Source organism: Lolium perenne, chromosome 6 (assembly GCF_019359855.2).
Source record: "Lolium perenne isolate Kyuss_39 chromosome 6, Kyuss_2.0, whole genome shotgun sequence".
Classification (NCBI taxonomy): domain Eukaryota; kingdom Viridiplantae; phylum Streptophyta; class Magnoliopsida; order Poales; family Poaceae; genus Lolium; species Lolium perenne.
Window position 1 is genome coordinate 26,064,129 of NC_067249.2, and position 23,817 is coordinate 26,087,945.

Below are 23,817 nucleotides of genomic sequence, written 5' to 3' on the forward strand. Positions count from 1 at the left end.
GTGTACGACGGATGGTTTGGTGGTGGCTCAAGTTCAGTTGCTTCTTAAGAAGGTCAGGGGCATGGTGGAGCACTACGAAGAACATGATAGGCTCAATGCAATTGGCATCTTCATCACGTGGAGGTCTTCACCCATCGCATCACACCAGGTTTGCCCATAACTCTTCTCTGTGTCCCATTGGACGGTGTAATTAAGCAACATAACAACACCCTTCTTGTTCGACGACTGTAGACTCTAGAGTCGTCATGCACCATGTCCTAGGCCATCATGCACGACGTTTTTCACGTTTCCGTGGCGCTAGATGGCTTTAAAAACGAGAAAAAAAAAGTTTTGATATGCATCACAGAGAGAAAAAAAATCGTCGGGATGGTGCATCAACAACAACGGTCCGACTAGAAATTCGTCGGCCATGACAACTTTTCTTGTAGTGCAAGTTAGAAAAGTTAAGACCATATCGGGTGAACCGATGTATGCTGTAACTCGACCTTGAGGTGGACTCTAAGACCTAGCCCGCTATATAAGGGCTAGGCCGCTAGGAGGAGCCACCGAGAGGGGACATATTCAATCATACGAGACACCCTTGTAAACTTAGTTTCACATCATACAATCTCGGCGATTCGCCCTTGATAATAATACTCGTCGGCTGCCTAGTTTGGCTGACCGGTTTGTTGATTCGTCAATGTCTTCCTTCCTGAAACCCAAGTCCATCATCATGGGAATTCACAAAGTTAACCCTTTGTCACCCACGAACAATGACAACATGCTATTTACAATACATGGAATCACATAACATAACTCAGTTCTTTCATACATGCCGGTGGTAAAGGCTTATTGCCGACACACCATCTGGTGCTCCGGAGCTAACCCAATTTATCGCCGACGCACCAGCCTAGTGCGTCGGCGGTATATTTTCCAGGATTCAAAAAAGGTCAATTTAGATCTAAATCTAGATCTAGATCTAGGCCGAGTTCTAGGTTGTGACCTCCCATCCATCGCCGTGGTCATCTGCTTGCCTGTCGGCATTGCCATTGAAGGACAAAGAGTAGGTGGTCGCCAGAGTGAGAGGATGTGGTCGTGGAGAAGCTTGCCGGAGGGTGGTTGCCGGAGTGAGAGGAAGTGGTCGTGGAGAAGCTTGCCAGAGGGTGGTTGCCGGAGTGAGAGGAGGTGCTCGCTGGTGAGTAGCTTGAGGAGGTGCTCACCGGAGGGAGGTATATGAAGGAGTAGGGAGGAGGAAGAGAGGAGGAGGAGGATAAGTGAAAGAGAAGAGGGGTAAATGGAAGAGAGAGAAGGTGAACCGGATGGTTTGGGCATATATACCCTAGCTAGGTTACCTCCGGGGCACAGAATATGGTGGAGCGCCGGGGGTATTTTTTTCTTTTTCATCAAAATCTAAAACATGGAAAAACTCTATTTTTCTTTTCGATTTTGGGGAAAGTAAAAATTGGCTAAACGACCGGAGGTGGTTGAATCTGGATGTAAAAAAATTGCATAGATACATTTTGATATAAAATACTTTTTCATCAGAGGTCGGTCGTATGTAACTAGAAAAGCAGTTTTACCAAAGATGACCAAAGATGATGCCATTTTGCAAAAAATGGGAAAATTAATGTTTATTAATTTTCATTAAAACTACATTCTCGGAGGATTTTTTTTTTTTGCAATTTCATCATTTTTTTTAATTTTTCGAAAACTCAAAGGCGATCCACGGGTGGGGGGTGGAGGGAAATTCGTGCGCCAGTGGTAAAGTAGGCTTCGATTTTTGGGTCGGCTCGGACCTGAACAACCTTTATCCCTGGTGCACAAATTCTTCGTTGCGCTGGCGGTATTTGGGCACCACTGACGCCCATAAAATAGGTGCGCCGGCCGCAAATACCACCATCATGCAGCTTTTTTGGTGCGCCGGTGGTAACCCTGGGACTATAGGCCTTTTTCTAGCAGTGATAATTTATATATAGTTTTTATTTATTTATATTACACATTTTTACCTTTTTAGACCTTTCCGTCTACTAAATGTACATCTCATGTTGTAAGGATGCATGCTTCATTATACTATCTTATCTAGTTTTTCTATTACAACCACCACTATTGATCATGTTAATCTAGTTGGATACTAAGATACCACATTTATCATTGAGGATGTTTTTCTTTCAATGGAGCTATACAAATGTTGCAACAATAATTTAAGTTTTTAATTAACCATATATTTAAGCAAAGTAAGCAGAACTTTCTTTCTCCGAAACATAATTAGCTTAAATGAGTAATGTGTGTTTTTGTATGGTCATGTCCACAGTATCTTGGTATGGTTTTTGGAATCACGCAAGTGTAACAAATATCTCGATAGAGGTTTATAGAGTATATGAGTGTCAAAATTAGTGCAAGTAACTATGAAGTTCAGAATGTATACGATGTCAAATAACAGTTTGTCCGCGTATCACCTTCTTGTGCCCACATTCATTGGTGGCGCTCGCTTATTGGTTCTTTCATGGTCAAATATAGCATTTTTGTGTGTGTGGTTAAACGGTTCATCGACGGAACATATATATTTGTATTTAGTCCCAAATTTTCACCATTTATGCATGAATGACAAATACTAAGATCCAACTTTTTAAGGCTGCTGTAGACTGGTAGTACTCATTAATTCCATGAATAGAAAACCAGAGCAACTAATTTGATCCGTGTACACACCCGAGAGGCTAGAGATACCAACGATTTGCATCCTTCTAATCCACTTGGAACCAACATAACCCTTATACAAAGCAACAACCGAGTTTGTTAATCGGGGAATGTCAATCGGTTGCTCAAATAAACCAAATCAAATGAAATGAGAAAAATCATGTGATAAACTGAGAGCTACATGAGGTCCTCTGGTATCATCATCTCCAACTCCTCTGTTTTCTCCTCATATCAATTTACTTTACGGCACCACGTTGAGTAAGAGTTGTAGCAACATGCATGCTTGTATGGAAGCAAAATAACTTCTAAGTTGCAATAGCATCAGAATACAAAATACCCTTCGAACGTTGCATGCCTCAAAATTTCATTAATTTCCTCAAAGAGACTTTCTTTTCAAAGCAATTTTCTCAAAGGAACATCACTACCCTTTGACGAGTTTTTTGCCCATCTCCTTCGCGCGCCTCGCTATTTCCGACGCCGCCACCGCCACCGCCACCGCCGCCGAGGTCGAGACTCGAGAGAGGAACCAAGCTGCGAAGGCTATACGGCAGCGGACGCAGTTTGTGCCCGAAACCTGTTCGACGCTTGTCCACCTCCGCCGCGCGCCCATGGATGATGGGTCGGGCTCCTCCGCGCCCGCTCAGGAACCCTATGACCGCGGTCGCCGCGACACGGGACGAGCACTGCGCGCGCGCGGAAGAGACGGTGGCCAGGGAGGATCCGGCAGCGTGCGCGACGGGGTGGTTCTGTCTGCGACTTGGCTCTGACCCAAGTCAGCTTCTCGCCATGGTGATGTCCGGCCGTGGGGACTGCCCACATTTCCACTGGGATCACGCAGAGAGTTCGCTCTGCACCCAGGGCGAAGAGCGGCTAATGGCGGCGTTGGCGTGTTCTAGGCGCTGTTTGTTGTCTCCCTCCATGGCATGCCCACCACATGCTCGACGCTCGTCCTCCTCCACTGCATTCCACTGCCCTCTGAGCGTGGCCACCTCGTGCGGGCATTGTGCATTGCATGAGCAGAATAGCATTGGCAGCCGGGGGTCCTGCAGTCTTCGGGTCCCACGGATGGTTTGGTCTGCATTGTGGTGGGGGGCCTTAAGTTGAGTTGCTTCGTACGAAGGTCAGGGGCATGGTGGAGCATTACGAAGGACATAATAAGCTCAGTGCAATTGGCATGTTCATCACGTGGAGGTCTACACCCATCGCATCACACCAGGTTTGCCCATTACTCTTCTCTGTGTCCCATTGGACGCTGTAATTAAGCAACATACCAATACCCTTCTTGTTCGATGAGTCTGGACCCTGAGTCGTGCTTTCTTAGTTTCCTTTACATGTTATCCTCATCATATTGGACTTATAGTTAATGCAGCATGTAAGGTCCATTTATTGAATACATAATGCAAGTTTTCTACCATGCTTTAGCATTGTCTGTTTCTCTGCTTGGCATAGCATGTTCCTTCCAGTAAATTCTTTCAATCATTTAAGCCCACACTGACCAGAACCAGAGCAAAACTCAGAGTAACTGCACATGGCTTAAGGAGGAAAGGAAAAGTATGTTGCATCATGATTATGAAAAAGTACATGCATATCAGTGAAGAAGAAACAAACAATCTGACCTTCTCCTGTTACACTCAGTTATACCCCAAACTCCAACAATTGCCAATCTTCTGTTTACACACTATCTATATTTACAACTGTTCTTGAATATCACAACATTACAATGCAATGGCCATAGAGAAACCTTGAAGTTCACTAGTACCATCACCGCATACTACAACTCAAGCAAATGGCATACAAAAGCACAAAAAACAACAAAAATGTACATGCTCTAAGGTTAATGCAGTTTCAACCTTAAGATTTCGCTAACTCAGATTTGGTGTGACCTGGCTTGCCTATGATAGCTTTCTTCACTTTTGCTAGTTGGTGCTTTACCTTTGACCCGACACCAGATAGGATATTATGCTTCTTAGGTGATGCCTTCTGTCCTGCCTCTCGTTCTTCAATTTTTATTGGTGTTTCATCAGTGAAATTCTTAGCTTCCTCGTCACTGTTTGTTCTCTTGTCAGAACTCTTCTCTTCAGCCATCTTTGATTCACCTTTCTTTGGACTCTGTTCTTCATCTGTGCTGAACTCTGGCGTTTTTATATCCACGAAACTTTCTTCACTCCCAGGAGCTTTCGTTGGTAAAACCACATTGAGATCACGTGTCTGATTATGTGACGCCTTCTGTAAGGCTCCTTGTTCTTCAATTTTCGTTGTTGCTTCATCAGTGAAACTCTTAGCTTCCTCTCCATCCTTTGTCTTCTCATCATAAGTCTTCTCTCCTGCCATATTTAGTTTATCTTCCTTTTGACTTCGTTCTGCATCTGTGCTTAATTCTGGCTTTGCCATCTCCACAAAATTTTCTTCAGCCTCAAGAGCTTCTTTTGCTGAAACCACATCGAAATCACGTTCCTGAACCTGTGGCTTATATGTTTCTTGCTCTTCGTTGGATTTTGTGTTCACTGTTTGCACATGGCTTTCAACTGTTCGATTTACATTCTCTTCTTCGATCACAGGTTCTCTTATAGCCAAACAATTCTGACCACCTCCATCAGATTCTTTAGGAGACTCTTGTCCAAATTCCGCTTCCTGCTCTTCATGCAAATTTGACTTGCCTGGCTTGTCTAGTAGGCTGTTCTTCTCCATCACAATTTGGTCTCCAGCAAATTCATCTTGCTTATCTTGGTTTATATGCAAGCTGGAACCATCTGACTGAATATCCAAAGCTTTCTCTGAGCTGTCTAGTTCACTGTTTGGTAACTCATAGCTACTTTGTTTTTTGTCCTCGCATTTTGAGCCTGCAGAAATCTCCTTTTCATCAACCAAATTTATCTCAGTGCCAATATCTAGTTCAGTAATTTCAGCCATCTTCTCATCAGATATTGCGTCTGTTCTTTTCTGCGAGTCATCATGCAGATTTTCTATCTCTCCTCCAGTAGATCCACTTGCGTTGATTGTATGATGTTTCTCTTCTTCCTTCTCTACTTCATTCTCCTGTTCTGCCTTGATAGTACTTTCGGCCTCAATGATGGAAGATTCAGTGGACTCTTCTCTCTTTGTGCTCAGAGGGCTTTTAAGATCATCAGTGTCATTAGGCAATTTCTCTTCATCACCTGTATCCGGTTCTGTCGCCAAGAGCGCTTGTCTGGCCACTGCATCAGAACTTCTCTCTTCAGGTAAAGACTCATGCCGAAGGTCTGTTGTTCCTTCTAATGTATTCTTTTGAGAAGCCTTTGGGTTTGTGGAGTCATCAATGTTGCTCTTCAAGCCTCCTTCAATTTGTGTTGCCGCTTCCATATGTTCTTGACAAACAGAATTGGTTGCCCTTTCACCTAGCTTAACGTTTCTACTTTCCACTTCTGTCATCAGCCCAGGTCCACCTGGTACTAGTTCACCAGATATTTCATCTTGGACATTGTTTTGGGATACTGGTGCTTCCAATTCATGAGTGTTCCTACTGAGCTCTTCATCACTTTCCAGCTTGAAATCATGTGTTTCTTCAGAGCCTTCTAGATTATGTTTTCCTTGTTCAAAGATGAGCTTGTTGTCCACCTTATATTCTGTAGGAATTGGCACCAAGCTTTCTTCCTGTTGAGAGTTGATCAAACCACTGTCATCTTTTGTAGTTTCTTCTTGCTTCATTTCAGCCTCAGTTTCCAAATTACTGTCTGGCTTAGTACTCTCTTTTCCCATGATCAGGTTCATCAGAAAATTGGAGACAGGCAAATCACTTTGTTCATCTTCTTTCTCTTCTTTCTCCGTGTCACTAGTTTCTTGCTCATGTATGTCCTCTTCATTTTGTTCTTTGGTTGTTTGACTCTCTTCATGCTCTTCTGATTCAGCGGGGAGTGGCTTCTCTGGAAACAACAGCCCTCTTTCTGTCACCTCTAAGCCAGATGCTTGCTCAGCTGTGTTTCCATCCACTGCAGAGTGTGCAGGAAGAGCAAGATTATGATGTTCATTGCCTTCATTCATACTTTCTCCCAATGACGTAACTGCAGATGAAGCCTCGAGGTTCCTTCTGTTGTCCTCAGAGGTCTCGAGATTTTCATCAGATAGTGCCCCATCAGCTCCATTAGCCTAAATTGGAAAAGTGAAATTAGCTTTAAAAGACTAAATTGAATTCTTCATTAATAATGGCTAAGGAACTTGACTACTGACCTTATTGTTGATAGCTTCATCAAATTTGACTGCTTCAGTGACTGCTGTACAGCTAGTCGCCATTTCCTCATTCGAGTTAGTTTCAACTTCTGCATCACTCTGCTCTGTTGTTGCCAAATTGTCATCTACAACCTAAATGACACAAAAAAATCTGCTTATTTCTTTTACTAAAGTAATAGCCTTAACAATTTATTAGAAGCAGTTTTGACCTGAAAATTTGGTCGCATGAACTTGTTAAGAGTATCAATACCGACCTTTGGATGAATGCTTAAGTTGTGCTCAACGTCATTCTGATTAGAACATTGTACAGCATATTCTGAAATGGAACGGAATCCCTTGTTTTCCTCCACCTCTTCGATTTCTGTGGGCTGTGCATCTATTCTTCCATGCGTCATTTCTGCAAAGGGGCTGATGGTATCGTCCATTTTGATATCTGTGTTGTCATTGGAATGCAATTTTGATGCATCTTCATTTAGAGGTTTGGTCTGAATTTCATCATTGTTAACACAGGTATCTTCATTTTGCATTTCTTGCTTATTTTCCACTTCATCAACGATCTCTTCTTGTGATGCTTGAATGGCCTGCATACCATCATTGGCCTTGTTTATGCATGCTTTCTCCTCGCTGTGTACTTTGGGTTCAACATTCCGAGGAACCACTGTAGGATTCTGCACATCAATTATGATTGCTCATTTCACTAATCATTATGATAGAATTAAATTTGTAAATGGAGTGACTGGTATCTATGTTTCTTGAACCGCAGATTCACAAACAAGCTACTCTTAAGAGCATGCAACCATGGAGGAAAAGTTAAAATATTGCTTAGAGATGAACTACCACTGGAATTACAGGTGCAGATGCTGCGGCGAAGAATTATTTGTGTACTGGCTTCAAAGCTCAAGCTCATGTTTCTTTATTTTATTGATATTCTGTATTGCCCCCACAACTAGGTGTGTTGCTGCTATCTTACTTCGATTTTCGTTAATGTGAGTCTGATCTGCTGTTAAAAAATGGGGATTTTTTTAAGGACTCTAGTTGAACCACCTTTTAAATAGTTACCTTACAAAATAAAAAGGATTATTATTCTTTCCAAAGTATATGAAATAATTAGTAATCACTTTAATAGTTCTTATGTTTTCTAGTGTTTGTTCATTCGAAGGAGCTGGGTCAGATGTTTTTTAAAGATCTTTCTCTGCGCTTGATGTCAAACCATTTCCAACCTACAAGAGGAGCAAAATGGTAGAATATTTTTAGCATGACCGATGGGAAGTTTCCACCAATCACTGCTTCTGTGTTTTTGAGCTCTGCACTCTAAATTTTCAACACACGTTGTGAACTCGTGTCGGTCATTCTGATATATTTACTCCAATCTGAATGATAATTCTACTCAATGGTGAGCCTACGCAATAATAATGGTGCTAGTAATAGTAGGAACTACTGCTTAGTATTGTCACGAGATGGACTTGATAATTTCTGAAAAAATGCTTTGTAACCACGGTTACATCCTCCCTAGTGTCTACGATCAAGGAGGAAAGCAAGCTCTGGGCGCGGGCGGGCGCACAAGGACTTAGAGTAGTCTTGCCTCCCACCTGGGACGTGCACTGATCTTTTCTTGCATTTTCCTGTGTTTTGCCTCCTAGGAGGATGTAACTCGAACTCTTCCTTTTCAATGAAATGAAACGCAAAGGTCCTTTGCGTTTTCTCGAAAAAAAAAAAAACATTAAGCTCGGGGTGATATCAGGATTCAGGTACGTGTATTGAAAAAAATCTCACTCTTTAATGTTTTAGCATTTTTCTGTATTGTAACCTGGAAATTTGGTGTTTCCGAGATCAGCATGGAGAGCATTAATTTTTAAAATTCTGAACTTATATACATAGAATTTATTAACAAAACAAGATCATGTCCAAATTTCTCATACGGCGTTAATAGAAGACTGACCTCAGTTTCATCAGTTGTTCCATCTTGTTCGTCAGTAGAAGGTTTTACTACTGCTGCATCTGTTTCTAGATTCTCCTTCTCATCTTCATTATGATTTTCAGCATCGGCATCAGTATATAAAGTGCTAGTGTTGTTGGGTGCATTTTCTTGTTCAGGCGTTTCCTTTATTTCTGTGGAGTTCTCAACCTTTGCATCTGCAATGGCTGGGGTAGATCCCTGTTGTATATGTGGGGTTTGTTCATTCATGAGCATTTCAGTAGCCACTGTCTCTGTTTTTTCAGCCTGGACAATCATTGAATAGAAGCTGCGTGAGAAAGTTTGCAGATAAATTACAAAATGCATTGAGTTATAGAAATCTTCACCTCAAACATATCAGTGTCCTCATTCCAGTTTGTTGTGCCAATTTCATTGCTCTGATGCTCCAATAATGTCTCGGTGGTTAACTCGGTGCTACTGTCATCATGTTTCTGCTCATCTCTCTGAATTTCTTCTGCTTGCTCTTTAATCACCTCATCTTCCTTCTGCTGCTGACCCAAGTTAACCTTTTGTACGTCATCATCTGGCTGCTCAATGGCTGAAACATCCACTGACCTCTCACAAACTTGCAATTGAAGTTCCACACTGTGAAGCTGCTCGTCATCTTGATCAATGGTATGTTCACCGCTTTTTATTGCGTCATCTTCAGTTACAGCTTTTGACTGTTCTTTGATTTGCTCAATATTGTTTGAAATCCCTACTGTATCATCACCAGAACTTTGTACATCATCTTCCTCAGTAGGGCTCTCACCTTTCTGAGTTGTAAAAGCAGTTTTTTCACCGATGTCAGATGATTCGTCCTGTGTAAAATGCAGTAGTGAGTTATCCTGTGAGTATGCTCAAATTCACACGAGTAGTGGCATGTTTTGCTGCTGGTACAGATTGCAGAATTTCTATGACTGAAATGAAATGCTTTAAATTACAAGTCTTCAACCTACTTTGCATTTTACAACTACAGCTGAAAAACAGTTTTACATCACTTGTTTAAAACTTTGTAATTTTTTGTATACACCACCATATCAGATAATGATAGTAAGTCAACCTAAAGTTGATAATATATGTAGTTACAGTGTTATGATGAATGATAGTGCTTGGATGTGTCTCTTGCTACATATGCAATGCAACAAGATGTGCGGAAGTCATTCAACCAAAATGGGTGACACACCTATTTAAAATCATCCGAATATCAGTTTCCAAATGTTCGGGAGTTTTGAACAAGTTTAGCACTACCTACATCTCTTATATCCTAAACGATGCAAGTGCTGTATATGCCAGATAGATGAAAGAAACTATTGGTTAAGTGCAAATACCTTTTGTTCTATTGGCTCTGCATTGTTGATTTCAGTTCCCAAGGTTTCTTGGTCTAACTCTACAGAATTTTGTTTTGGTGACATTCCATTGTCTGTTGGAGATGGATCCTCCAAAGGGGCAGCCTCTGTTTTTGGATAGGAAATTTCTTCATCATTGATAGCTTCAGTGGCCATCATTTCTCCTGCTTCATCCAAGTCATCTACTTGCTGAATATCAGAAGTTGGCTCAGTTGTTGCTACATTACTTTCTGAAACTATCTCCTCTAAACCAGCATCTTGGCTTGTTGGATGGGAGGCTTCTTCACCTTCAGTGGCATCAACACTGCTGTATTCTTTCACTGATTCTAGTCCATGCACTTGTTTAGTATCAGCAAGAGGGTCGGTTTCATTTGCAGCATTGTCTTCTGCAGTTTGTTCTTCAAGGGTGGCACCATTACTTTGGCCTGTTTCCTCTGCCTTTAGAAGCTCTTCCTTGATATCTTCAGATTGGACAAGCAAATCTGGATCATTTCCTGGTTCACTGCTTTCTTGAGCTGCATTTTCAGTAGTAGGGATATTATCTTGGGTAGATATTTCTTCAGCTTCCATAGCTGCTGTGTCTTCGACCTCTGCTGTTTTGTCCTCCTGCACTTCTTGATCAGCAACATTTGGCTCACTTTCTGACACATCATTTTCTGACACTGGCTTCTCAAGGTTAGAAACTCCGTGTTGCTGGTCATCTTCAGTATGCACATCTTCAATTCCTGTGGTTTCTTCGGTTGAATCTCGTTCAAGCACTTGTTGTACATCGGAAGCTAGCTCTGTCACTGTTGGTTTTTCTTCTGTTCGAGTAGGCTCAGCAGCAGTAGAAACAATGCTTTGTTGGGGTTCTGTTTGGTTTTGTGTTGTGTCTGTGCACTTGTCTTTAACTGCTTCTTGTTCTGGGGCTTGTTGAATATCAGCAAGTGGTGCACTGGCTGTCAAACTATCATCTGTGCTCTCATGAGGGATTTCTTCAGTCTCCATGAATTTAGTCTCATTTATCTCTTCTGCTGGGACATCATCCGCTGTTATACTGTCTTCCGCTTCAACAGGTTCAGTATTATTAATCTCTTCTAGTGCTGGCTCCTGTGCTGGCGGTATATCTACATGTATGTCAGGAACTGCCTCGTTTGCAAGAGCAACGTCTTCAGTGAGCTCAGTGATGTTTGCATCAGTACTGTTGCTGATTGCTCCAGTTTCCATTGTCTCAGTGCCCTTCACCTCTTCTGCTGGCAGGTCATTTGCTGATATGTTTACTTCAACCTCAAAATGTTCAGCATTCTCAGTCTCTTCTAGCTCTGGCTCTTGTGCTCGTGGTATATCAACTGTTGCCTCAGTGGCTATTACATGTTGTTCAGGAGCTGCCTCGTCTGCAAGAGCAACATTTATTTTCGCATCTTCAGTGGGCTCAGTGATATTTGCATCAGTGCTCTCGCTGATTACTTCAGTTTCCTTCACCTCTTCTGCCGGAAGGTCACTTGCTGATATGTTTTCTTCCACCTCAACATGCTCAGAATTCTCGATCTCTTCTATCCCTGGCTCTTGTGCTCGTGATATATCAACCGTTTCCTCAGTTGCTATAAGATGTTCTTCAGGAGCTGCCTCATCTGCAACAGCACCATTTTTCTTCACATCATCAGTGGGCTCACTGATATTTGCATCAGTACTCTTGCTGATTACTTCAGTTTCCGTGTCTTGAGTTTCCTTCCCCTCTTCTGCTGGCAGGTTACTTGCTGTTATGCTTTCTTCCACCTCAACATGTTCAGCATTCTCAATCTCTTCTAGCTCTGGTTCTTGTGCTGGTGGTATATCAGCTGTTGCCTCAGTTGCTATTACAAGTTCTTCAGGAGTTGCCTCGTCTGCAACAGCATTTCTGTTGGCATCTTCAGTGGGCTCACTGATATTTGCATCAGTGCTCTCGCTGATTACTTCAGTTTCCGTGTCTTCAGTTTCCTCCACCTCTTCTGCTGGCAGGTCAGTTGCTGTTATGTTTTCTTCCACCTCAACATGTTCAGCATTCTTGGTCTCTTCTAGCTCTGCCTCTTGTGCTCGTGGTATATCAACTGTTGCCTCAGTAGCTATTACATGTTCTTCAGGAGCTGCCTCGTCTGCAACAGCAACATTTCTATTCGCATCTTCAGTGGGCTCACTTGTATTTGCATCAGTGTTCTTGTTGATTACTTTATTTTCTGTGGCTTCAGTTTCATTCACCTCTTCTGCTGGCAGGTCACTTGCTGACATGTTTTCTTTCACCTCAACAGGTTCACTATTCTTGATCTCTTCTAGTTCTGGCTCCTGTGCTCGTGGTATTTGCACTGTTGTCTCGGCTGCTATTACATGTTCTTCATGAGCTGCATCGTCTTCAAGATCTTCAGCGAGCTTGCTGTTGTTTGCATCAATGCTCTCGTGGACTGCTTCAGTTTCCATGGCTTCACTGGCCTTGATCTCTTCTGCTGACTGGTCAGTTGCCGATATGTTTTCTTCCATCTCATCAGGTTCAGTATTCTTGACCTCTTCTAGTTCTGGCTCTTGTGCTTGTGGTATATCAATTGTTGCCTCGGTTTCTGTTCCATGTTCTTCAGGCGCTGCCTCTTCTGCAAGAGCAACATTGCTTTTCACAGCATTGGTGAGCTCGCTGATGTTTGCACCAGTAGTCTCATCAGGGATCATTTCAGTTTCCATGGCTTCAATGTCCTTGATCTCTTCTTTTGGCAGGTCACTTGCTATTATATTATCTTCCACTTCAACATGTTCACTATTCTTGATATCCTCTAGTTCTGGTTCTTGCACCTGTGGTATATCAGCAGTTGCTTCTATTGCTTTTGCATGCTCATCAGGAGCTGCCTGGTCTGCAAGGGGAACATTGCTTTTGACGTCTTCAGTGAGATCAGCACACTCATTCTGGATTTCTGCAATCTCTGTGGCTTCAGTATCATTCACCTCTTCTGTTGGCAGCTCGTTTGTTGTTACGTTGTCATGCACCTCAGCAGGCTCAGTATTCTTGGTCTCTTCTAGTTCTGGCTCGTCCACTGGTGGTATGTCAACAGGTCCCTCAAATTCCTGCACAAGTTCTTCTGCAGTTTTCTCCTCAGCAATTACATCAGTGCTTTTCACTTCTCTAGTTTCCTCGGTTCCTGTTGCTGATTCTAAATTCTCTTGAGCTGCGTCTCCAACAATAGTTCCACTGCTTTGGTTGGATATTTCTCCAGCTTTCACATCATTATTTTCATCTATCAGTTCTGGTTCTTCAGTTTGCACTTCTTTGATATCAGAAACTGGTTCTCTTGCTGTCACATCTTCTTCTGGGACAGACTCTTCAGAACTTGAAACAATGCTTTGTTGTGAGATACTTTGAGGTTCAGTAGCTTCACTGTCTCTCATTTCATCAGCAGGTTCTGGTTCCAGGATTTCTGGCTCACTTGCTATCATATTTTCTTCTGCTTCGTGGTCTTCCGACCGAGCAACTTCGACTTGAGGCATCTCTTGACCTTCAGTGGCTCCACTGCTGCTCCCTTCTGCTGATTCTATCACAAGCGACTTACTTGTGGTTGGGTCATCTTCATGAGTTGGGTCCTCAAGGACGGTGGCATCCATTTGATTATCAGTATTCTTGGTCTCTTCTAGTTCTGGCTCCTCCACTGGTGGTGTTTGAACAGGTGCCTCAAGTTCCTGTACATGGTCCTCTGGAGTTTCCTCCTCAGCAATTGCATCAGTGCTTTTCACATCTTTAGTTTCCTTAGTTACTGGTGCTGATTCTAAATTCTCTGCGGTGTCAAGACTTGGTTCTGCCTTCACCTTATCTTCTGATGCGGAATCCTCAGTAGTAGAGACAATGTGAGATGAGGAGATTCCTTGAGGTTCGGTAGTTTCCGTGCCCCTGAATTCAACTGGTTCTTGCTCTTCAAGCTGCTGAATACTGACATCTGTTAGGATTGTTGTGCTATCTTCTGTGGCTATCTCCTCTAGACTAGCAACGTTGCTTTCGCTGCTTTGGTCAGAGGTTTCTTTAGCTCTGGTATCTTTGTTGCCCTCAACATCTTCTGCTTGTTCTAAATTGTTTACTTTTTGAGCATCACAGGTTATTTCACTTGCTGTTGCATTTTCTTCTGAAGCAGGCTCGTCAGAAATGGAAACATTGCTTTCCTGGGGGAGTGCTTTGGTTTTGGTGGCTTCAGTTCCCGTTACTTCTGCTGTTGACTCAGTCTTCAGCATATCACTTGGTATAATATCTTCTTGAGCAGGATGCCTTTGATCAGAAGCTTCTTCTGTTTCAACTGGTTCAGTGTTCTGTATTTCTTCTGGCTCAAGCCCCCGCATTTTCTGTTCAGACACATCCTCACTTGTTAGCACATTGTTTTGTTGATCTGCCTCTTCAACAGTTGCCACATTAGAGGCTTCGACGATATCGTCAGCTGTGTTATCCTTGATTTCTTCTGCTGATTCAACATTCTTTACTTTTTGGGCATCAGAGGTTGGTCCTTCTGCTGTCACATCATCTTCTACATGGTCCTCAGAAGCAGAAATACTTCTTTCATTGCAGATTTCTTGAGTCTCCGAAGATTCTGTGTCCTTAACTTCAACTGATCCTTGTTCTAGGATTAGCTGGATATCATCATTCGATGACTCAATTTCCCTAGAATTGTCTTCTGTTTCTAGTTCCTCTGAAGCAGCAACATGACTTTGTTGAGTGATTTCTTGAGTTTCAGTGACTCCAGTGTTCTTTACGTCTTCTAATTCTATCACCTGGGGCTGACATGCTGGTACACCGTCTTCTTCAGCAAGGTTATTGAGGACATCCAGTGGTTCATTGGAGGCTTCATCCATTTCAGCAGTTCCAGAATTCTTAGGTTCTTCTTCCAACCCTTGCACTGGTTGTATAGCTTCTGTTGCTTCCTTATCTTTTGTATCTTCAGCAATTGTCACATTGCTTTGATTGGAGGTTTCTTCAGCTTTGGCATCTTCAAGACCCTTGATTTCTTCTGATTCCACACTATTGGGATGTTGGATATCAGAACTTGGTTCAATGGTTGGTATATTATCTTTTGAAGTTGCCTCCTCAAAAGCAACACCACTTTCCTGAACTGTTTTCCCGGTATCAACTTCTTTGGCATCTGCTATTTCTTCTGCTAATCCTTGGCTCTGCACTTCTTGAACATCGAGGGCTGGCTCCCTTGCAGTTGCATCATGTTCTGGAGTTGTCTCCTCAGAGGCAGACACATTGCTCTCGTGGGAAGTTTCTTCAGTTTTTTCATGCACAGGGTCACTAGTGTCTTCTTGCGATTCCTGATTCAACACTTCTTGATCACCATTCGTTGACTCATGAGCTTGCTCAGTTGTAGTCATATCTTCTGGCATATCAGTTTTCTTGCTTTTAGGCACCTCTTCCTGCACCAAGTCTGCATCCACATCATCAGCTTGCTTGCTTGGTTGATCTTCTAGTTTGATAATTTCATTTGTATGTTCTGCAATATCTTCATCTTCAGGGAAGCTCTCTTTATCCACTTTAGCTGGTTCTGTTTCTGTGTTTCCATCAGTTGCATCTGGAAGGGGAGCAGAGTCATCGGCATTAGGGTCATGAGAAGTCTGGACTCCAGCAGGTGCGTCAGCTACAACTTCATCATGAGGATTACATGACGTGCTTGCATGTTGTGTGTCCTCGGTTACTTTTGCTAGTTCCAGATTCTGGCCTTGTTGAGGAACTGTTGGCTCGTCAGCTTGCAGTGTGTCTTTCTGCACCATTTTGTCCTCTACTGCAGCACCTTCTACATCTTGTTCATAATGTTCCTTGGGCTCTTCATTCTCAGATTTCAGAAGACTGGTATCTTCTGTAGTGCTCTCAATATGACTGAAAGAATCGACTGTCTCTTTGCCATTGCTTTTGTTGCTCTGATCGGTGTTTATTCCATCTGACGAGGCTTCTACCTGCTCATTATCTTTCTGACCATTTTCTTGTGGCTTTTCATTTGAAATCTTCGCTTCTTTCATATGGCCATTCAGAGAAGACGCTGTACCATTTGGAGTATGTTCTAGAGGAATTTCGGCTACCGAGGGTGCCTTTTCGAAAACCTGATCCTCTGTAACCCTCAAAATTCCTTCAGTTGAATCCATTATTTTGCCCTTCTCCTTGATATCTCCATGAGATGAAAGCTTGCTGTCTAGGTTCACTTGCAAATGGGTTGTTCCTAGATCGGCAACTTCCACTTGAACTTCCTGGAAATGAACAGATAAATCCAACATTCAGATTAAATTACACTGCATGCCACTCTGGGCTGTCATTATTTAAAAAAAAAAAAGAAGGGATGAAAAAAAAGGTGTGCTAATGTATGCATTCTTAGACTTGGTATTATTTGGCATTGTCCAATTTTAGTTGTAATTCATACAAAAGGATATGCGGATGCCACAACATGATGATACTGCAGGACTACAAAACTACAAACATAATGTCCTACATGACAGCAAGGATTTCTCCTAAGTATGTCTTACTAATAGATGGCACTGAACGTCACATGTAGGTTCAGTGCATGAAGAGTACATTTCATGGTATAGTTCTCCTCAGAGACTGGTCAACAAAATAGCAGGAATAACTTTCTAAACAATACAATAGTACCACATGCCAACCCAGGTGGCATAACCAACTGAAGTCTTAGCTTAACTTTTTCATCCAGAACCTGGCATGTGGGAATCCTAACTGGACAACCTTATGACTTGAAGAGCCTTGACTAATTTTTACATGAAGCATATAATGTCAATAATATGATAATGCTTCTATTTAGTGGATTATTACTGCAATCATATGCTTCTGCATGCTTTAACTAACTTTTGTTGTTTTCATGCATTTCCCTTGCCACAACACACTTGACAATTCGTGCTCAGTGCAACTTTCAGCCTTCAGTTATAGATGTTGACTTACCTTCTAGATAGCTATAACTGTAGAAGATAATACCTAGTGCTTTGTTGAGTTTTGGACAATATTTTTTCTTGCTATTGATCAATTCTGCACGCCAATTAACTTCACATCTAGTTCAGGATATAATTACCAAGTGGGTGAACAGAGAGGGTACTGGTTGTGATTACTTTTATCAGTAATCAAGACAACATAACAGACTGCACTGTAGAGTGATATACTTGCCTTTAGAGTTCATGGAAGTATATGTTGATTTGTTTTGCTCGCCAAGTTAGTCTTTCCCCGAAACAGGACAATTCTAAAGAAATGCTAACACATACTATTTTTTGTATAATTGTGTCTAGGAAAATTTGAACTAAAACCACGACACTTATTATGGATCGGAGGAAGTATTTTGGAAAGTTAGACATCTTTATTCAGTTTGTTATGAACCAAACTGGAACCTGATCGCTCATCTAACTGTGTTCACTTTTTTTTTTCAAGAAAAGGAATCCCTATGGGATCCCCAGTTTCATTAAAGAAACTGAAGTGTCACACAAATCTTTTTACAAGAACTTGTGTTCACTTGTTGCAGTATTTAACAAATCATGCTTTGATTGTGAATCGTTTGTTTACGAACACAAAGTGTGCAGTGTCATTTCATCATACAAAGCTGACCACGAAGAACCTTTTGTAGATACTAAGAAGGAGGCTACCAAAACAAAAAAAGATTGTGGAACTAGAAGTAAGACGCAACAATAACTCATGCAAAACGGGCCCGAGTCTACTGAACTGCTACAATATGCTCCGCACTGTGCAGCTGATTCAGCAACACTGAAGCTCTCTTCCTAGAGTATGCATGCATGGAAACAGAAGGAAGCAAGGAGAGACTGCAAAGATCCATTGCTTACCTCTCCATCTGCCGCCTCTCGTGCCTCCTCTTCAGTCACCATTGCTCCAGATCAGGATGGGAAGAAGAGAAAAGAAAGTGAAAAAAAAGGAAAGAAAGAAAGAAAGAATGGGAGCGAGAGAGAGGGAGGCTTCTTTACATATAAGTCTTCTGGGCGCTTGAAAAGCTGGTGGGCTTTATACTAACCCTTCCTCTGTCAGATGTGTTTTCTATTGCTGAGCAGCGGTTAGGAAAGCAGTGACAGACTGACAGTGCTCTTTGACAGTGAGTTGGTACTCACTTAATCAGCCTGAATCCTGATTAAGCTGGAGGAATTATCCCTGAAATGGCAGATCAGTGAACATGGGAGCTTAGCATTAGGTGCCAAGATGCCAACTGGTGCTTGAGGCACATGGTAGTGGTAGCTGGACCAGTGTGTTTACAGTCTTGCATCCCTGGACCCACAGAACCTTTTTCTCTGAGGAATTATTGGATCCATAATTGATTGAGATTAGTATCATTCTTGGATCCTATCTCATTATTTTTGTGCCCCTAGAGTGCATGCATCTCGAAGTAAGAAGTCTCATTTTCGGTGTAGAAATACTATTATCTGGTTTATCCTGTTTTTTTGTTGCTTGGTACTACATACATATAACATTACATGATTGCCTTTGTGACGTCCCTTCAGGTGCAAATTATCTCCAACCGATTAGGTGTACATTGGATCTTTTGTCACATTCAGCTTTGGATGCAAATGGCTAAAGGCGCCGCGAAAGGTTGTGTTCTGCTTACCTCATTGTGCACCAGGGATTCAAGCGAGCGACGGATTTGGCCAGTTTTTTCTGGACGCCATCGAAAGTTCTGCTGAATCGGATCGAGCGGAAAGCCGGGCAGGATGAAAGCAAAACTTCACCTATGCTACAGTGGTATGATGCACTTCCAGTTAAACACTTTCTGAAAAATGTTATACGTTAGTTGAAGTGTCAGACAAACTGATCATTTGATTCAAGATGAGTAGTGGTGATCAAAAGCTTCACTCCTGAGATCGATCATTTCTTTGTCATCCAGAATTTCGGAAGCCTCGATGCCCGCTAAAATGACAACAAACTTCTGAAGACCGCAGAATCAAGAGGGGCAAAGAATGAACGGAGGTGCACAGCCATGAATACTGAATCCGGTCAAGTGGCTGCTGATGACAGCGATCCACAGCGAAAGAATTCCACATGGATCAGCTGCTTTAGAGAAAGAAAACACCAAGTTGGCCAGACCAAAGCGCCACGCTGGACCGCCTGCCACACTATCCAAATTCCTCATGCAGAAAAGAAATGCACCGACCGGACCGATCCGACCCGTCATCCTCCACGTTTTGAGAAATTAACCTGTCAGGCAGGCAATGTTGAATTGTTGATGGAATTCATGGATTATCCTAACGTGCCGCGGCACCGAAAGAGAGAAGTTGATGTGCTGGAGCCGTAGGCTAGGATGACATGGATGTTTTGAGAAAATACTTATCGTCAGAGCCTCTCTAGCCGCCCCTGCCAGTGCACCTATCCGATCCGAGTCAGCATCGCACGTAAGATGCTAACACGACTGTGGAGAGAAAGAAGATGGGAAGTTGATGTTTTGTTTGCTGGCACTGTTTGCTTTTCCTCGCTGGAGAATATATAAGCAGCCGTCACTTGCTGGTCCTAACCCACAAGATAAAGAACCAAAAGTGTTTACTCCCTCCCGTTTTGTTTAGGCGTAAGATACATTTGAGAACGCATGGAGTAATCTAACACTGTTAAAATCAAATTAGCTAATCTCTGCACACAATGGCGTTGGATGAAAGGAACGGTAGAGGGAGGGAGCGGTATTTGTTTAGCTTGTGAAGGGAGATGAGGAGGCAGCGATTTTGGCATGCACCGGCCGTGCAGAACGTCGTCTTGTCATGTTGTGCCGCCAAAGCCTTAACCACCGATAGAAGTGATCGCACCGTCACATCATCTATTCATGTGTGAATATGAACCATCAGCTCGTCCCAGCAATTTCGTCCTGGCAAGGAATATCTGATAACGATGTATAGGACAAACAATTCTCGCAAAGAGTTAGGACGAACAGATTAAATATTGCTAGAGGCGGTATAGGTTAAGTCTAGAGGGAGAATCAGGGCAGGTGCAGCTCTGTGTTTGTTTCGTAGAGAGTGATTGACCATTGCCCGTGCCGTGTACGCACCGAGTATTCCAGTTCATGGGCAGGATTAGAATGCTACAATATGTTGAGTTTAACGGGCATTACTAAAACCGCCTGAAATAACTTCAAAGAGGGGTTCGTATATTTTGCGAGAAAAACACCGCAAAACGGCAAAGTTAGATGCCAACTGGACAACGGCGGCAAATTTCTTCTCCTTACAGATCTTTTTAGGGTATGCGACACTTTATTGATTACAACAAATCATTATACTGTACAATGTCTGCCTGGTACATTCTGGGGCAAAGTTTCTGAAAACATAAGAATTGAAGTGCCCTACGTAGCAAGCTAAAATATTACGTATGTGTTTTTCGAAATGGAAAGCTAAAATATGTGCCAACTAATTTCACCGATGATGGACATGTGAGAAGGAAATCTCGTCGAAGCCTGAAACTTGATATCATGCACCACGAGGCAGTCCGAGACCACCATTAAAACCCTCACGGCGGCCGGTGAGGGAAACAACGTGGCGCATCACCAGCGCTTCTGCTAGTTCTGGTGTCGTGACCTCGAGAAGCTCGCTGCAAGCTAACGAGCATTCACCAATGTGACTCCTGATCACGACATATATTCCCATCCGGCGTGAGGTAGAGACGAGAGTTGCGTCGAAGTTGATGTAAGCCGTTCCTTTAGACGGCAGATACCAGCGGGGCACCGATAATATGATATCATGCCTGGTAGAGGGGTCTGTCTAAATGCTCGGAGCTACAACGCATGTTCATGTGTGAATATGATATGAACCATTTCAGGTCATTCGAGCAATTTCGGCCTGGCATGGAAAATCTGATAACGATGTATAGGCCAAACAGTTTTTTCGCGGAGAATTAGCTAGCACGAACAAAGTACACTAAAGGCGGCATAGATTAGTCTAGGGGGAGAAGCAATGCAGGTGCAGATCTGTGTTTGTTTCCTAGAAAGTGATTGACCATTGCTCGTGCCGTATACGCATCGGACTTATCGGCAGAGATTAGAATGCTGCAAGGGGTGGATCTTGAACGTTGGTTCGTGAGCCTCCGTTTTTAACGCTCGGTTGGCTGTCTTATCTTTTATCTATCTTTTCAAAAATACAGTACAAACGTAGATACTTACATATACTCATCTCCATGAACATATATACGCATATCTTACTTCTATGAGCACCTCCGAAAAACTGAGCCGGCGAATGGGATCTTGAAATTGACGAAAGTCGCCACTGGCGCCTTGTTGTCGACAGGAACGTCGCCTCCCACTAAAAGAAGATTCTGTTTTTATGACACACATAACACATATGTCAAACCTGAGATTTGAACTCTGGTGGGCTTTGGTACAACTACCCTCCTAACCACTCCTATCAAAACTGTCAAATCAATCCAATATTCTCTCCGTTAATCGTTATCTTTAACTTCATTCACCCTTCCCCATACAAATAATACACCAAGTCGCGGTGTTTCAGCGTGCAAAGAATTGTTGTTGAACCTCAGTACTTATGGCATAACAACCTATCTTCAAACGGATAATATTTTACTTATTCCGAGTGGTTCTTTATTGTGGTCCCTTTATTCTAGAATCATAAGGCTTGCGGTAATTCCATTTCGGCAACATCTCATGAAAGAATTAATGTTAAGGCCTTCAGTAATTCCATTTCGACTTCATCTGATATTTCTTCAATTTGGTTTCCCAGACATTGAAATGTCCCAAATTTTTGCCCTTGACAATAGGATAATGTGAGGATGTTCACTTATGCATCTTGTATTTCTTCGTTGCTCGCTCAAAGTATGCCTTTTGTCATACTCACAACAATCTTTTAGATCTATCTCGATGAATCTCTATTCTAAGGACATATAAGGCTTCACTGAGATCTTTTACATCAAAGTAGGATGACAAAAAATCTTAATCTTGTGGAGCATATCCTTATCGCTACAAACAAATAATATGTCATCCACAAACATGACTACTATTGTGAACCCACTGCGCTTAAACTTGACATAAATGATGTCGGCACAACATTGTAAAACAAAAGTTATAATGACCTTATCAAACTGTAGTTACCATTATCTTGAAGCTTGCTTCAAGCCATAAGTAGATTTCTTCAAATGATATGCCCAGTGTTTTTTCCTTCCACGAAAAAACCTTTCGGTTGAGTCATGTAAACATCTTCATTCAAGTCACCATTTAGGAATACCCTCTTAACATTCGTCTAATGTATCTCTAAATCATAATGTGTTGCTAATGCCATAATGATTCTGAAAGAGTCCTTGCTTGACATAGAAGATCGATAAACTTTCATTGTAATCAATTCCCTCACTTTGTGTGAATCCTTTCGCAACAATCTTTACTAGGAACCTTTCAACATTTCCTTAATTTTATATACCCACTTATAGCCTTATCTTTTAGCTCCATTGGGAATTTCTATTAAGTCGCAAACATCATTTGTGCCGAAAGACTTCAACTCATCTTCCATGGAAACTACGATTTAGTTGAGTTTTCACTTTTCACGGCCTCCTTGTAAGAGGGTAAATCTTCCACCTTTTGCACATCATATATGTCATCACTCATGTAAGTGATATAATCATATGGATGGCTTTCTTTCTCTCTTGTTGAATTCTTCATAACAGAGGACGTGATGGACAATCATTTTCTGGTCAAGAATCATCTTCTGGTTGAGGATCATCTTCTGGTTATGACTTCCATTTGGTTGAGGATCAACATTCATTCAGTGTGAGCATTGTGTGTCATGTCAAAATTTCTAAAAGGGTGAACGATCTCTTGGATAGTCGAGGATGGAGTGCAAACGCGCTTCTCCTCAAGACCAATAGTCCTAATTCGGCGACTTCATTATTCGGAAAAGTACCAGTTGTCTGGTTTCCACAAACTTAGTGGTATGACCTCGAAAATAAAAGTGATGCCACATACCCCTATGAGGGTATCCAATGAAGTAACAACTTACTATTTTTTTGCTAGTTTCAAAAGTTGTGATTAAATACTTTTGCTTCAACTGGACATCCCCACACAAGTAGGTAGTTCAAGCTCGGTTTCTTTCCCGTCAAGATATTGTAAGGTGTGTTCAGTGCGGGTTTTGTAGGAGCAATATTTAGTACGTGCACATCCGTCTTTAAAGCCTCCATCCATAGGATTACTGGTAAACTTGTGTGGCTAAGCATGTCGCAACATGTCCATATATAAGGGTGTGGTTTGCGATGGTGAGCCACACCATTTTGATGAGGTTCATCAGGTACTGAGTAATAATGCGCAACACTGGCTAGCACTTGAAACTTGAAGCCATCTAGGTTTCCAAGTGACTCCTTAGCCATCTAGGAGTTGCAGGCCCTCCAAGAAGTAGCAACACTTTGCTAGCAATTGGAACTTGAAGCCCTTAGAAAGACATCATGAAAATTGGCTTCTCGAAGCAATATAGATAATCAAAGATATGAAGTTAGGTTTAGAGTTTGGTGCAAGACAGAAAGAGGTGAAGATATGAGTAGGCAAGGGTTCTCTCTTATGAAAAGTAAGAAATCTGACTATTACATGAAAAAGTAACGTCTCTTGAAGTATCAGATAGTGAAACCCACGGGTTCTCGACTAGCTTAAAATTTGAAGGGTTGTTAGGAAAACATACTTCCTAAAGGTACGACACTAAGCACTATTTTTTTTTGAA

At 42.2% G+C, this 23,817-nt stretch overlaps 1 protein-coding gene across 2 annotated transcripts; it reads right to left on the bottom strand.

Moving 5' to 3' along the window:
* Positions 1 to 4,240: 4,240 nt before the first annotated feature.
* On the bottom strand, positions 4,241 to 18,138 carry LOC127308549 (uncharacterized). Of its 2 annotated transcripts, none has more exons than XM_051339412.2 (7): positions 17,977 to 18,138; positions 10,162 to 16,392; positions 9,178 to 9,651; positions 8,816 to 9,097; positions 7,086 to 7,544; positions 6,877 to 7,008; positions 4,241 to 6,795 (listed from the first exon to the last, which is right to left on the bottom strand). In XM_051339412.2, the coding sequence occupies exons 1-7, from the start codon at positions 18,016 to 18,018 to the stop codon at positions 4,525 to 4,527; spliced, it is 9,891 nt and encodes a 3,296-aa protein (XP_051195372.1). In that variant the 5' UTR covers positions 18,019 to 18,138; the 3' UTR covers positions 4,241 to 4,524. The 2 variants fall into 2 exon arrangements, with proteins under 2 accessions (XP_051195372.1, XP_051195373.1); XM_051339413.2 differs by having other exon boundaries at positions 7,131 to 7,544; positions 17,977 to 18,137.
* Between the last annotated feature and the right edge of the window lie 5,679 nt (positions 18,139 to 23,817).

Excerpts from the sequence above, each read along its gene's own strand:
- LOC127308549 (XM_051339412.2), bottom strand. The coding sequence starts at position 18,018 with ATGGTGACTGAAGAGGAGGCACGAGAGGCGGCAGATGGAGAG. Across the intron at positions 7,545-8,815 it reads GAACAACTGATGAAACTGAG|AATCCTACAGTGGTTCCTCG; the intron begins GTCAGTCTTCTA and ends ATTGATGTGCAG. Across the intron at positions 6,796-6,876 it reads ATGAAGCTATCAACAATAAG|GCTAATGGAGCTGATGGGGC; the intron begins GTCAGTAGTCAA and ends TTTCCAATTTAG.